Below are 13,111 nucleotides of genomic sequence, written 5' to 3' on the forward strand. Positions count from 1 at the left end.
AAATAATAATAATAATAAAGAAAAAAATGCATTCAACAAACATGTAAATATTATACTACATTTCAGGTTTGGTCTCAAGCCAACGGCATGAAAAATGGATCGCTTATTGTGTTCGATTTGGATAAATGTCTGATAAACATAGATCGCTTCCGAGATGATTCTCAGTCATGCAGCCAATCAATGTTACCCAGTGTTATCACCAAAAACAAAGACTTCCCCACCAGCGTGGACCGGAGTGGGTCGACGTGGCTTTAAAACCCGGCAGCAGAGCGACGTCCCGGGCAGAGCCACGCCGAGCAACACTGAGGATCTGGATTTCCATTTCGGCAGTTGTGAAAGGATGTGGCCTGTTTTCCTCTAGGAGGCGCCTGGCATTAGCAGGATAAAGGCATGATTTATCCACGTTTCACACTGTCCTGCAGCTCCAGACCCAAACAGGCACTCCACAGAGGAAGGCAGACTCCAGCACATGTAGGAGATGAAGCCCTTATTTCTGCTCATTGTCGTCACGGGGTTCGTGGACGCGGAGCTCAAAGCCGGTAAAGGTAAGTCAAGAGAGTTTTGAAGCTTGATTTGAGCTGATCAAAGCCAAACTTTACACAAGTCAAAGCGTTTAAAGTCTGATGTTCACATTCAACGGGGTTGTTTAGACATATTTTACAAGTGAAAGGGGCGTGCGCCGCTGAGTATAATGTCATTTGGACCTGTTCAAACGAGACAAACGTGTGGTTGTCCTGTTGTGTAAAGTGAGATGTGTGATGTCCCTTCCTCCCTTGGCTGTAAAAGGTATTTTGAGCTGCCTTTGCTTCTTTACAACGGGCCTCGCTCAACACAACATGTTGTTGTTCACTCAGTGTCGGGTGTATCATGCTCCTTTAAAGACAAGACGTACAGCCCGGGAGACAGCTGGCACCCCTATCTGGAGCCCTTTGGATTCATGTTCTGCATGCGCTGCGTCTGCACGGAGGTACCCAGGCTCATTTCACACACACACACACACACACACACACACACACACACACACACACACACACACACACACACACACACACGCACGCACAATAGACAATCAACGTGAGACCTCACCAAAAAGCGCCCGAGTGACTGTCGGATTTGGGATTAGGCCGCTGGAAAACGCCAGGGTTGGGTGGGATTTCAAGGTGCCCCCCCTGCTTGTAAACAGTGATGTCTCCATCCCTCAGACGGGCCACGTGAAATGTAACACGATAAAGTGTCCCGCTCTGTCGTGCGAGAACCCGGTGACCGACCCTCAGCGCTGCTGCCCGCACTGCACAGGTGAACCTTCAGACTTATTTCCTCGCACCCTCGACAAGAGGAAATGTTTCTCATTCTTGCCCTGAGCCGAAGACATTTTTATTTTTTGGGGTTTTTCCTATCTCGTCCCGTCCTCAGATGAGCCTAGGAGCCCCGCGGGGCTGAGAGCCTCGGTCAGGTCCTGCAGGTACAACGGAAGCGTTTACCAACCGGGGGAGACCTTCACCAAGCACGACCTCTTCCCGTCCAGGCAGACCAACCAGTGTGTCATGTGTACATGTTCCGTGAGTCACTTCCTCCCGTTTTTTTATGATTTCGTTACCCGAGCAATTATGGCGCGCTTCTGTCTCGACCGGTGAGAAACACTGTCGCGTTCGAGGGGGAGCTCCTTATCGCTCCCCACCTGGTTGCCACGCTTCTTGCTTTTTCCTTTTGGAAAAGTGAAACCTTTAAAAAGAAAATGTCCCACAAGCAGCCCAACATTTATGATATACCTGCAAATAGGAATAATAACAATAGTAAAGTCTTAATTTTATCGCTACGCAATCATCTTTAAAGGAAGATTAAACCTGTAATTGACCATAAACCCTGGTAATGGAAAGTACCACTGCTGGCAACCTGAACGGCACTTCCGGGATTCAAATTCCTCCTCGTTCTAAAACAGCGGTAAAGATCGGGAACGTTCTACTGCATTTACTGTTGAAACTCAACAAAGGTACAAATGTGGTGAAGCAGAGAGTTTCCCTGCTGCTCTAGCTTGGCTTGTGTGCCATCGCTGGAGGTTCTTGTCTCCCATACAGTATATATAGTATATATAATAAATATAATAGAACTGGGGAAACACTCAAACCCCACTTGGCTATGCACCCTGGATATGCTGTAAATTTGCTATAAAAGGCTGTATCACGATCGATGTGCTATGGATGCGCTGTAAAAGGTTCCTCTCGCAGACGGCGCAGCGCATGAGAGATCTGCATGAGATGCACAGGCGACACAGTCTTACTCGTTGCTTTCCCACCTCCACGGATATAAATGAGCGGGTGAATTAGCCCATTAGTACAACTGGTACAACAATTCTCCAAGTAAATGTCTGTCGCCCAGACATCGAGACTTCCAATCTCTGGGCGCTCATTCGGCCTCGTTGTGCGTGCGCATAATTGGCTGCTGGGATGGGAGCCTTTTTGGGACACGTTCGTGTTTGCTGCGGTGGGGCGGCTCCTTGTAGCCAGGTGTCTTATCTAGGAAATTTGTTTCCGTCCCAGACCAATCGATGTGGAACGTTCTTCTGTAAACCAGGTCTGTGCCGTTTCTTCCTCAACCCTCTTTCAGAACGGCAACATCTTTTGCGCACTGAAGACGTGCCAAGCCGTCACCTGCTCCTCCACCGTCTCGCTCCCGGACACCTGCTGCCTGGTCTGCAAAGGTCAGTGACGCCGGTCTCTCCACATCCTAGATACGCGCACTTGTCCCAGAAATCGTCCTTTGTCGCTTATTTGGCGAAGGTTCCTTGTCGGGGCCTTTAGGTGACCGCTTCCCTTGCGGCGTGCGGTCGACCTGGACGTTCTTCACAAGTCTCACGGAATTACGTTTTCAATGAGAATATCACGCATTTGACCGTGTGTAAAACCGACGCCTGATTACGTCTGAAGTGTTTTGGATTCACCTCGTTGGCTGGGATCTACGCTGTGGGAAGTCAGTGTTTGCTGTGATTGTCGCATGCTTTCTTCTGTTGTCTGCTTCCCTTCATCAGACCTCGTCACCAGCGGCTCGTCGTCAGCTGAGGACGGAAACCAGCAGCTGAACCGAGGCGTTGTACGTCCGTCCCGATTCACCAGATAATCCCAAAAGAGAGTGTTTTGTGTGTGTTTAGAACGCCTAATAAGAGAAGCTTGATTTTTCATGAAAAGCAGACGTTCTACAATCTACAATGTGTGTGCCCTGCGTGGCTTGGAACCAGGGGCTCAGTGAGGAGTGGTGCAAACTGAGTTTTAACGGCGCATATGTCTTTGTGTCCGATCACACAAGAGACATTCCGTGGACCACTGTGCCGAGGAGCAGCTCGCCTCCCACTCGGACCGAGCTGCCTCGGCCTCGCTCAGGAACAACCCCAGGGGCCCGGGCCCCGGCAGGCTGAACCTCAAGGGCGCCTCGGAGACCACGGTGAAGATCCTGCTGCAGAGGAAGCACCAAAGATGTGAGTCGCGTTTTAATCCGATTTGATGTCTCACATTCAGAGACGACTCGATGACTAAGATGTTGTTCCGCTTGTCGCAGCGTGCGTCTACAACGGTAAGACGTACTCCCATGGAGATATGTGGCACCCGGTTTTGGGGAGGGTCCTGGAGTGCATTCTGTGCACCTGCAGCGCCGGCCTCCTGGACTGCAAACGCATCACGTGTCCCGACCAATACCCGTGTAAGCAGCCCATGAAACCGGCGGGGAAGTGCTGCAAGACCTGCCCAGGTAGCCGAGCACAAGGGAACCCGGTGACCCGATCGAAAACCGGAAACAATGGCCGACGGCTGCGAGCGTCGTGACATCGTAACGCCTCACCTGTCTCACCCCCCTAGAGATCAAAGCCGAAAACAACCAGAGCCACTGCTACCTGGGATTTAAAAACAACGTGCTGGTGTACAAGGTGGAGCCCGTGGCCAACGCGTCCGACGACTCCAGAATCATTGCGATCGAAAGACAAAGTGTCGCGGAGGTGGAGCTGCAGACGTGGAGGACCGTGGAAGGTACTTTAGAACAGACGCTCCGTCGGCACATTTCGGTCAGACGCCATTGTTGACGTCGCCCTGTTCCAACCGTGAGTTGTTCGTTCGCACAGGAGCCGTACAGTTGACGGAAATAAACGGAGTTGAACGAAAAGATCTTACGGATAACCCAGAAAACTACACATTACTTACGACGGTGGATGAAGGTTGGTTTCTTGCCATTTTTTCTCAGAATATGGATTTATAGCATTTTCTTATTTTATTTATTAAAAGAAAATTATTTTTATGCATTTATTTAAAACCTGTCTTTATGTATTCAACATGATTAATGGTAACCATTTGATAATTACTTGACTTTGCTACTGCTGAGTTTGAGTTTTGTTAATTTTTCAGAGACTTGGAAAAAATTTAAAGCGGAAAATATAAGTGACGTTTCTCCCTCAACAACTTGTGAAGATGGCATAAGAGAGATAGTACATTTTTTAAACCCTAAGCACACTGAAGGCCTGTGTTCATCCTAACTTGTTTCATTTTCCTCTCTTGGGAAAAAAAAAAGGATCGTAATATTTATACTATAAACTAGTCAATGGTTTGTACACGACATATTTCTATAATCAAATAATAGAACAATATTTATAGAAAGGGTTGTTGTATTGCTGCACTGTGACACCCTACATCACGAGATATGTAGAGCTCTGTTTATGATAACGAAAGGTTCTGAACCATGATAAGCAAAAATGTATCACTTATTAAAAGCAGAAAAGATCCTCAAAAAAAACCATCACTACTCAAAAGCAATTTGTTTAATACGTCAAGATTTCTCATTGTGAAATTGTTAGCCTGATTTTCTGTATTCTTTGCATATTATTCACACTGAATGTTACTGATGTTCAACCGATATTAATATTCAATATAAACTGACCCCAAGTGAAGAAATAACACAAATTAGATAGTTTTTCATGTATTTATTTTAGTCGTGAATGAAACACCCTGCTCTGTGTGCACCTTGGGGAAATGGTAATTTGCCCTCCTGGACTTCTACATGAACTCGTTAAGGAACCTTTTGGTGAAATAATGAACAAGACATTATCTGTATTGATTACTCTCGCTAAGTGCTAAAGTAGTCGGTCTGGACTCGGCCCATTCCAAAGACTTGAAATGCCTTTTTTAACAACCTGGTCCAGACCGAGCCCCCTTGTGGTTTGGAATCATGGTTTTTGCTGCATGACCTGGCTGACATCGCCCCCCCGCAAGATTATTTTTAATATAGAGCAGGATTCATTATTCCTTCCACGACGGCAAGGCCCTCAGATCCCCGCGCAGCAAAGAGTCGGCAAACCGTGGTTCTACAACAGCCGTGGCTGACTGATGGCGGGAGGTTCGGTGTGGAATGTAGTGGAATGATTTCCACCAGACGTAACAGGGCTCATGTCGGCCAAAAGGTCCCATTTTGATCCATCTGTCTATAAAACAATGTTCCAGGGCTCTGGAGGATCCCACTGGTGTGCTTTGGCAAACTTTGGACGAGCGTTCGTGATGTTCTAAGTGAGCAATACTTTCTGCTTTGCTGCTCTGCCGTGAATCCGGCTTTTGCCACCCGGTGTCTTTCTGGTGTCGGAGGCACGGAGCGACCGCCAGAGTCCTGCAGAAAAGCAGATGTGTTCTAGGGTTCCGTGAATAGAAACACCCAAAATCATCGTATATGTTTTTTTTAATTCATTCCTGAAGTCGGCTGGTAGCCACAGTTTAAATACTTAGAAATACAGCTCTAAAAAAAAAGATTTGCCGTGTTAGTGATGAGTACTTAAATAACGATGCAATTTTTAAAGTTTTAAAATTTACTTGAAATTAGCAACCAACATAAAGTTTGAAGTTCCGTGAACTTTAAAATGAAGTGATTACACCAACGTGTTATTGTGACTCATTTGGACTCAAAAGTTTTGTGTCCAATCAACCGTCGTCAAGTTTTACGTTTGACGACGTCAAAACGCTCAGGACTCGACTCGTTGGATGAGGTCGTGTTGGTGCTGATCACATGGAAGCGTGCGGCTACAGAGCACAGCGATCTCACCTCATCCCAGGATGTTTGACACACATGTGACGTCACGCCTGAGATATATCACCGAGTAAAGTTGTATTCGTGAAGAACTGCGGAAGTCGGCGGGAAACAGGCTTTCTGCCGGAGCAGCCTGTCGGCCACGCCCAGGTACAGTATTAAAAACTTAGAGTCGTCATTTCAATGTTCCTGTCTAGTTGTTCTGCATTGGTGTTCATACCAACCAGCTTTTATTACACGTCATGTGCGTATGTAGGCACTGAGCATTGACTCCCATGTAGAAAAAGTGGGCCTCAGCTCGTCTATATTCCATTTTTGAACATCTATATATGAGTTACTCAGATGCCGTTGTAGTCGTAGTTGTTGAGGAATGTTTTTATCACTATTTTATCCTTGTGATTTTGTGATCCATAGATAATTATATGGACAGAACATGTTACTACCAACTATCCTGGTCTTTGTCGTGCAGATGAAAGAGGAATACAAGAGGATTACCACAGTAAATGTTGAGTCCACCTCCATGGCGAACCGGGCCCAGCACATGGCCGTGGTCTCCTCCAGAGGGGGAGCCACAGGGGTGGAGATAAAAGCACATGTAGGATGCCTTACTGGAGGTGTGGAAAATGTACACGTCATACAGGAAGGCTGAACTCCTGCTGCCACACTCGGTAAACCCCCCCCCCCCCCCCTTCCATATATCATAAACATATCATAAATGTACTTGTTCTTCTTTTCAGCCCTTTCAGCCCTCCACCCTGTCGCACCCGCCTACCTGCCTCCATCCCTCTGTCCATCCATTGGACTCAAGCATCAAACTTAAAGGCCACTATCTTTCTACTGTAACCACTGTGAACCAACTCCCCCAGGAGGAAGAGGAGAGAAGTGATGAAGTGATGAAGATCATCGCCACCAAACGCGGGGCTCCGTGGCCGTCGAAGGGACACGCCGTACGGTGCTGCTCGTGGCGCCGGTGCGCGCTCTCCATCCCAGCGACCCCGAGGAACTTCAATATACCTCCGTGCTATTCTCCAAGGTTTTCCTCGAGCTGAGCAGCCTCAAAGCCCGCAAGGCTGTCTCTCCAACAGCTGAAAAGTACATTGTACGTCTGCTTTTAATGTGCAAAATATTTGCAGCCATTTGTTCTTTGTATTGTATATACGTTTTTAAGTTAGCCACTAACAAAGTGAAAAGTATTGTACAGAATTTGCCCACAGGTGGTTTCTCTTAAACAGAATATTGTGAATTTACTACAGCGATTAATCCAATTTTGGCTCTGGCTTATGGAACACCATTTCAGTCAATATTAAATAAATAAATATGCCTATGAAATAAATCCTGAAATAAATAAACGACGCAATAAATATATAAACAAATGTTCATTTAAATATACAAATGACTGAATAGTTAGATAAATAATAATAAATAAATAAATACATAAATTTAGAGGACATTTTTCAAAAGACTCCTTTTATTCATTTCACGGGACATTTATTTCAGAAATCCACATTTATTAATTTAAGGGGACTTTTATTTCATAATGCCACATTTCCATTTCTTGTGAAAGGGGCGCTGCTGTTGGCCCTACGCAACAGTGGTAGGAGTGGTTGCTCAGAGCTGGCCCGCAGCCAGGGGCCGGTAGGGAGCGAGCCAGCCATGGTGGAGGGCCACCACCCGGTTCCACACTGGGTCCCGGGTCCGATGTCCGTTCCCTGGCAGCGGGATTTGCAGGCCCGCTTCTGTCAGCACCCAGTTTTGCTCTCTGCACTCCCGCTAATGTTTGGAGTCAACTTGGTGTTTGGGCCAATCCCCGGAGCCAAAGGTGCGGGTGGAGCCCGGCCTGGGCTACCTCCACAACCTCCGTGAAGGGCTGCGGGAGGTGCACGGCTTGACCAGGCAAGCCTTAACGGCCATCGGGTCCTGACAGAGATCGTGTTGGCCCCTTGCTCCAGGAAGTGTCAGGAGCTGAGGACCAGCTCAGAGCGACCACCACTCTTGCCCGACAGAAGCGGGCCTACGACTCCCGCTGCCGGGGAACGGACTTTGTACCCAAGACCCAGTTGTGGATCTTCTGTCCGGAGAGAAAGAAGGGCCTCTCCCCCAAGCTGTCGAGCCAATGGGCTGACCCTTGCACTGTGCTGGAACAGCTGTTGGACGTGGTGTACAGGGTGCGGCTGGTCAAGCGGAACCGGGTGGTGGACCTCGACCGTGACCGGCTGGCTCCCTACTGGCCCCTGGCTGAGGACCAGCTCCAAGCAACCACTCCGCCGGTGTTCCCTGGCTCTGAATGTGTGAGATAACCACGCCCCATTCGTTTGCATATAAGGAATTTAAATGTGACATTCTGAGAGAAAAGAACCACGAAATAAATAAATGTGGCATTATGAAATAAAAGTCCCTTTAAATAAATAAATGTGGAATTATGAAATAAAAGTTCTCCTTAAATGAATATAGTCTTTTGAAAAAATGCCTTTTTAAAATAAAAAAAACATTTATTTATTTGTTGAACAATATTTACACATTTATATATTTATATTTACATCTATTTATATATTTATTTCCTCATTAATTTTTTTCAGGATTCATTTCACAAGAATATTTAATAATTTATGTAGTTATTTATCATACTAGCAATTGTTTTTATTCTACAGGAAAGAAAACTGTTGAATAGTGTTACTGGTGGAAGTGGTTTCTAATAAAAGTTGAAATTACTTCTTAACTTAATTTCTTAATTTCAAATATTTATTTAATACTCAAAATATTAAGGCAGCAACTTTATTTGCTTATTTCTAAAAGAAAAATATTGAGTTGGTCCAAGTTGAGCATAATTATGATTAGAAAGACAAATCTCTCCTTGAGTATGAACATACACATTCAAATAGGCCATGTTAGTTGTATTTAATTCACTTGTGTTCTTTTGGAAAATTATAACATCATGGCGTTCACTGAAAAACATTGCGAGTAGGGATAACTCAAAAAGATCTGTGCAAATACTCACCTACATGTTTTTGAGTTTGAGACAGGGCATTATGTTTTGACAGTGCACCATCCCCACTCCCTCATGGAACAGTTTCTTCAGGCTGTGCCCCCGACTAAGAAGTCTAAGAAGCCACCGTCCCAAGCACCCTTTGGAAATCAGGGTTTACGGCGTGGTTCTGCGGAGCTCCAGAGCTTTAAGGCCCTGACTTCCGGGCCGGTCGCCGAACAACAACCTTCTGATTTCAGAGGAGGGTTTCCGCAACGTATTACGATGTGCATCCAGAAACTCTGCAGACATTTTGGGCCACGGTAGCTACTTGGCTCAGCAGCGGCCGCTGGCTGCTGCGCTTAGCGCCTTAGTTCACGGGAATGACAAGTTGCATTGCTCTCCATGAACACGCTGCAAAGGGAGGCAGGAGCAGATATGACCAAGCACTGCAGCTGAAGTTGGATAATGCACAGTGATAGAAACGCTGCGGTTCTCGGTCCCTCTGGCCCCGCCAGGCTTTGGTTGTTCATTCCAGTCAAAAAGTCTTAACTTCTTTGGGTTCAGGTTCGGGTGCGGGATAAAAAAAAAAAAAAAAAAAAAGTCACACGAGCAGGCAAACAGGGAGGATATCCACACGCTTTAAAACCCAATCATTTATTATTGCAGCAACGTTTCCATTGTTGCTGCAATAATAAACTATTGAGAGCTGAGTTTTCAGCGTGCGGACACATTTTTCTTCCTTGTGTTTATTCCAGTCAACCTTTGGTACCCACCAAAAAAAAAACAAAAAACAAAAAAAACAAGTGTATAAGCACCGGTCCCGCGAGCAGCGCGCCGCTGCAGCCGCTCTTTGTTCCTCCGCCGAAGTTGTTCCGCGCCGCGCTCTGGTTCTGACCGAGCGCACGTCAGACTCTGCCAGAGCACCATCAAACGCAGAGTCATCCATCATGTGCCACAAGCAGCTATTTCTGTTTCTCAGAAACGGCGGGCTCCTTTTTTTAAGCACGACGGCTGAAGTACGAGGGCCGGTCCCATGTGGGAGACGGGGGGAGTCGTGCGGAACTCGCCGCAGCTCGGCGGTTGAATCAATTTGACCTCCAACGCCGTGCCCTGCCGCCTCCGTCTCCCGCCCGGATCCTGGGTGCTTCCCTCTAGTAAAGCCCGGCTGCTACAACCGCCCAGAATTAGATCTCAGGGACAGAGATGGAAATAATGAGTGTGACTAATGAGCCGAGCGTCGTTGCACCTATAAAGGTTTTTTTTTAACTTTTGTTTGTTTTTTTTAATCACAAATGAAGTTCGCATGGTTGATGAGCTTGCACGAACGTCGACGGCGCCTCTTTTCGCCCTCCACTTTCGGCACAAGAAGATGTGCGTGGCCGGATTCAATTTGAAGAAACACACAAACGTGCCGGCGGCCGGGCGCGGAGGTGACGGCATCCCCAGACCCGAGAGATGTTGGAGGGAGCGCGGTCGTCGTGCGCGGGGAGTAAACAAACGGATCACCTTCCTGCAAGCGCACGAGGCCAACGCCGGAGTCCGGTCAGAACCAGCTGTACCGCGTACAAGAGGTTTCAGTCCGGAGCCTCATCGGTCATTTAAAAAAAAATCCATTATCATTCCATTTTAACAGTTATCGTTTGACCTCTGCATACGAGGTCAACTGATGGATTCACTGCCGTTGAAGGTTGTTTACCGAGTGTGTAAACAGCGAGAGGATCTCACACCGCGCTCCTCTAAACACTGAAAACCGACACTTGAAAAGCTCCTCGACGCGGCGTCGTCAGCGAGTTCATCTGCGACGCCTGTGGCATCGCGGAAACGGCTGCCGAGCTGTCATCGCCGTGACAAGACATACCTCTGTGCTGGACCTCGACGGGCCCCGCAGTCCTAGCGCCTTCCTCTGAGGTTGTTATATCGTAACTTCTCGGGTTGTTCGATCATTTTATATATCGCCACATATTTTGTAAATGCAAGCAGGTTTCTCGACACCTGCCTTTTCAGTGGTTCTTTTTTTTATTTTAAATTTGGAATTTTTTAATTTTTAAATATATAGTTATTCATTTTTTTGTATATAGCACTGAATTGATGATGCCTATACTGCATAACTGAGGGAACGTGGACGGGGGAGCGAGTGGAGAAGCTTATCACTTGTAAATAAAATGTTGTTTCAGGTTCATACACACATTTGTATCCTACCTTATTATGTATGTATAATATTATATGTATAATATTATTCCCGCGCTGTGGCCAAATAACCTAAATATCCAATCTGTGATGAAACAGGTGTATCCTCATAGCTCCTGCTGTTTTAGCACACTTTTGATCATTTAAATTTAACTTATAATAGCGGACTCAAGTAAGCGTGTCATCGGTAGTGAGGCAGCGTATTTGAATTTGGGCTTGACCGACGGCTGTACGACGCGTCTCCTTCGTAACCTGGAGCCCCTTGAAGGTTCCTCTAATCTGTGCAAGTCTGGAAGTTTGTGTTTCCACGGAGTCGTGATTGATTTTCTTTTTGTATCGACTCGGCGCCTCGTCGTGTCCGGGCAGCCCGCCGCCCGCTACCGGGACGGGAAGCGCAAGTGGCCCAGCCGCCTGCAAACTCCTCCGTAAAAGAAGTCCAGATGAGGGGGCCAAACCGGAAATTAAATGTTATCACTGGTATTAGACACAGATAAATCAAAAGCAGAAGGTGGGAGCCCCCCCTCGCGCCGCCGCGACAAGGAGCAGCGAGAGCAGCAGCGCGGGCCGGGGCCGTGGGCCGGGGGCCGGCGGCCACGGCGGCCGGCATTCCTGTGAGAGTCACAAAAACCGTCGCGCTACGTCCGAGCAGCGACGGCCTGTCGGAGGGAGCTGTGGAGATGTATTCAATAAACGGGATGTGAAAACATGGCCAAAATGTTGTGCGTGGTAGTATCATTTCACCGCAGGAATGTCCACTGAGGAAATGCTTCACAAAATGCGAAAAAGTATCACTGCTGACATTTTTCATTAATATCAGGAATGTTGTGGGAAAACTGCCCAAGCTGTGTCCTGTCATGTCAAGAGACTTTTGAATCAGAGCACACTGGAATAATGCGAAATCACATTCAATTTGTGGAAAACGTCACCCTCTATAAAAAAAAAAAAAAATAAAAATATGTATATATATATATATATATATATATATATATATATATATATATATATATATATATATATATATATATATATATATACACACATATTGTACATATATATTGTCTTGGTGATAATTGGTGCGTTTCATTACAAACCATTAGCATAAAAAAATAAAAAATCTTAAATTGGAATAAATTACAATAAACAATAAAATACAATAATTAAGAAGTGAAGTAAAAAAAAAACGACATAAAGATAAAAATAAAAATGGCCAACTTTTTACGCCGACTGTATGTGGGCAAGAAGCGCTGAACAGATGTGTTGCTCAGCAGCTGTGCAAAGCAGCTCGGCGTTCAACAGGTGTGAAACAAAACCGTTCCCACGACACCGTCTTCTGAAACGTGATTAATATTTGCTTCCCTCGCTCCCTCCCCCCCCCTCTCTCTCTCCTTCTTTCTCTCCCCCTCTCCCTCTCTCCACCTCCTCCCTCCTCTACAATGACTCATTGTTTTTCTTTCACACGTCGCTGCCAGGCCGCGGCGTCCAACTCGCCACAAAGGCCCGATCAAATATTTGGAAACAGATTGGCCTTTGCGCTCGTACGCGTTATAATTTGTCCGACTCATTTGAAGTCTTCCAGCCTCGGGACATGAAAACGTATTGTGGTCGACACGTTTTTAGGCTTTTCCCTTTCCCGTGATGCCCGGGGACACGGACGGGGGAGTATCATTTGCACAGAAAATCAGGGTTTCGTTTGGACCGTTTGAGTTTTCTCTGTGGACTCAATTACATCTCACCAGGAATAAAAAGCAGCGTTCAAACAGGCGTGAAAAATAACAAAGCACATTTGTCAAGAATCTGTACTTGCTTAAGTAAATTCTGATTGAAGGACTCTCCACTTTCACTCCACAACGTTTCAAAAGTTTCAGCAAATATCTAGAAACTTTCACTTTCGTTTCTTTTTTTTGTTTTTTT

At 46.3% G+C, this 13,111-nt stretch overlaps 1 protein-coding gene across 1 annotated transcript; it reads left to right on the plus strand.

Annotated features, from left to right (window-relative positions):
• Positions 1 to 421: 421 nt before the first annotated feature.
• chrdl2 (chordin-like 2) lies at positions 422 to 5,977 on the plus strand. Its single transcript, XM_080013321.1, has 11 exons — positions 422 to 545; positions 855 to 967; positions 1,203 to 1,296; positions 1,414 to 1,559; positions 2,605 to 2,698; positions 3,026 to 3,087; positions 3,301 to 3,469; positions 3,550 to 3,738; positions 3,846 to 4,013; positions 4,106 to 4,198; positions 4,386 to 5,977. The coding sequence occupies exons 1-11, from the start codon at positions 479 to 481 to the stop codon at positions 4,511 to 4,513; spliced, it is 1,323 nt and encodes a 440-aa protein (XP_079869447.1). The 5' UTR covers positions 422 to 478; the 3' UTR covers positions 4,514 to 5,977.
• Positions 5,978 to 13,111: the final 7,134 nt, after the last annotated feature.

This window comes from Zeus faber (assembly GCF_960531495.2).
Source record: "Zeus faber genome assembly, chromosome: 14".
NCBI lineage: Eukaryota > Metazoa > Chordata > Actinopteri > Zeiformes > Zeidae > Zeus > Zeus faber.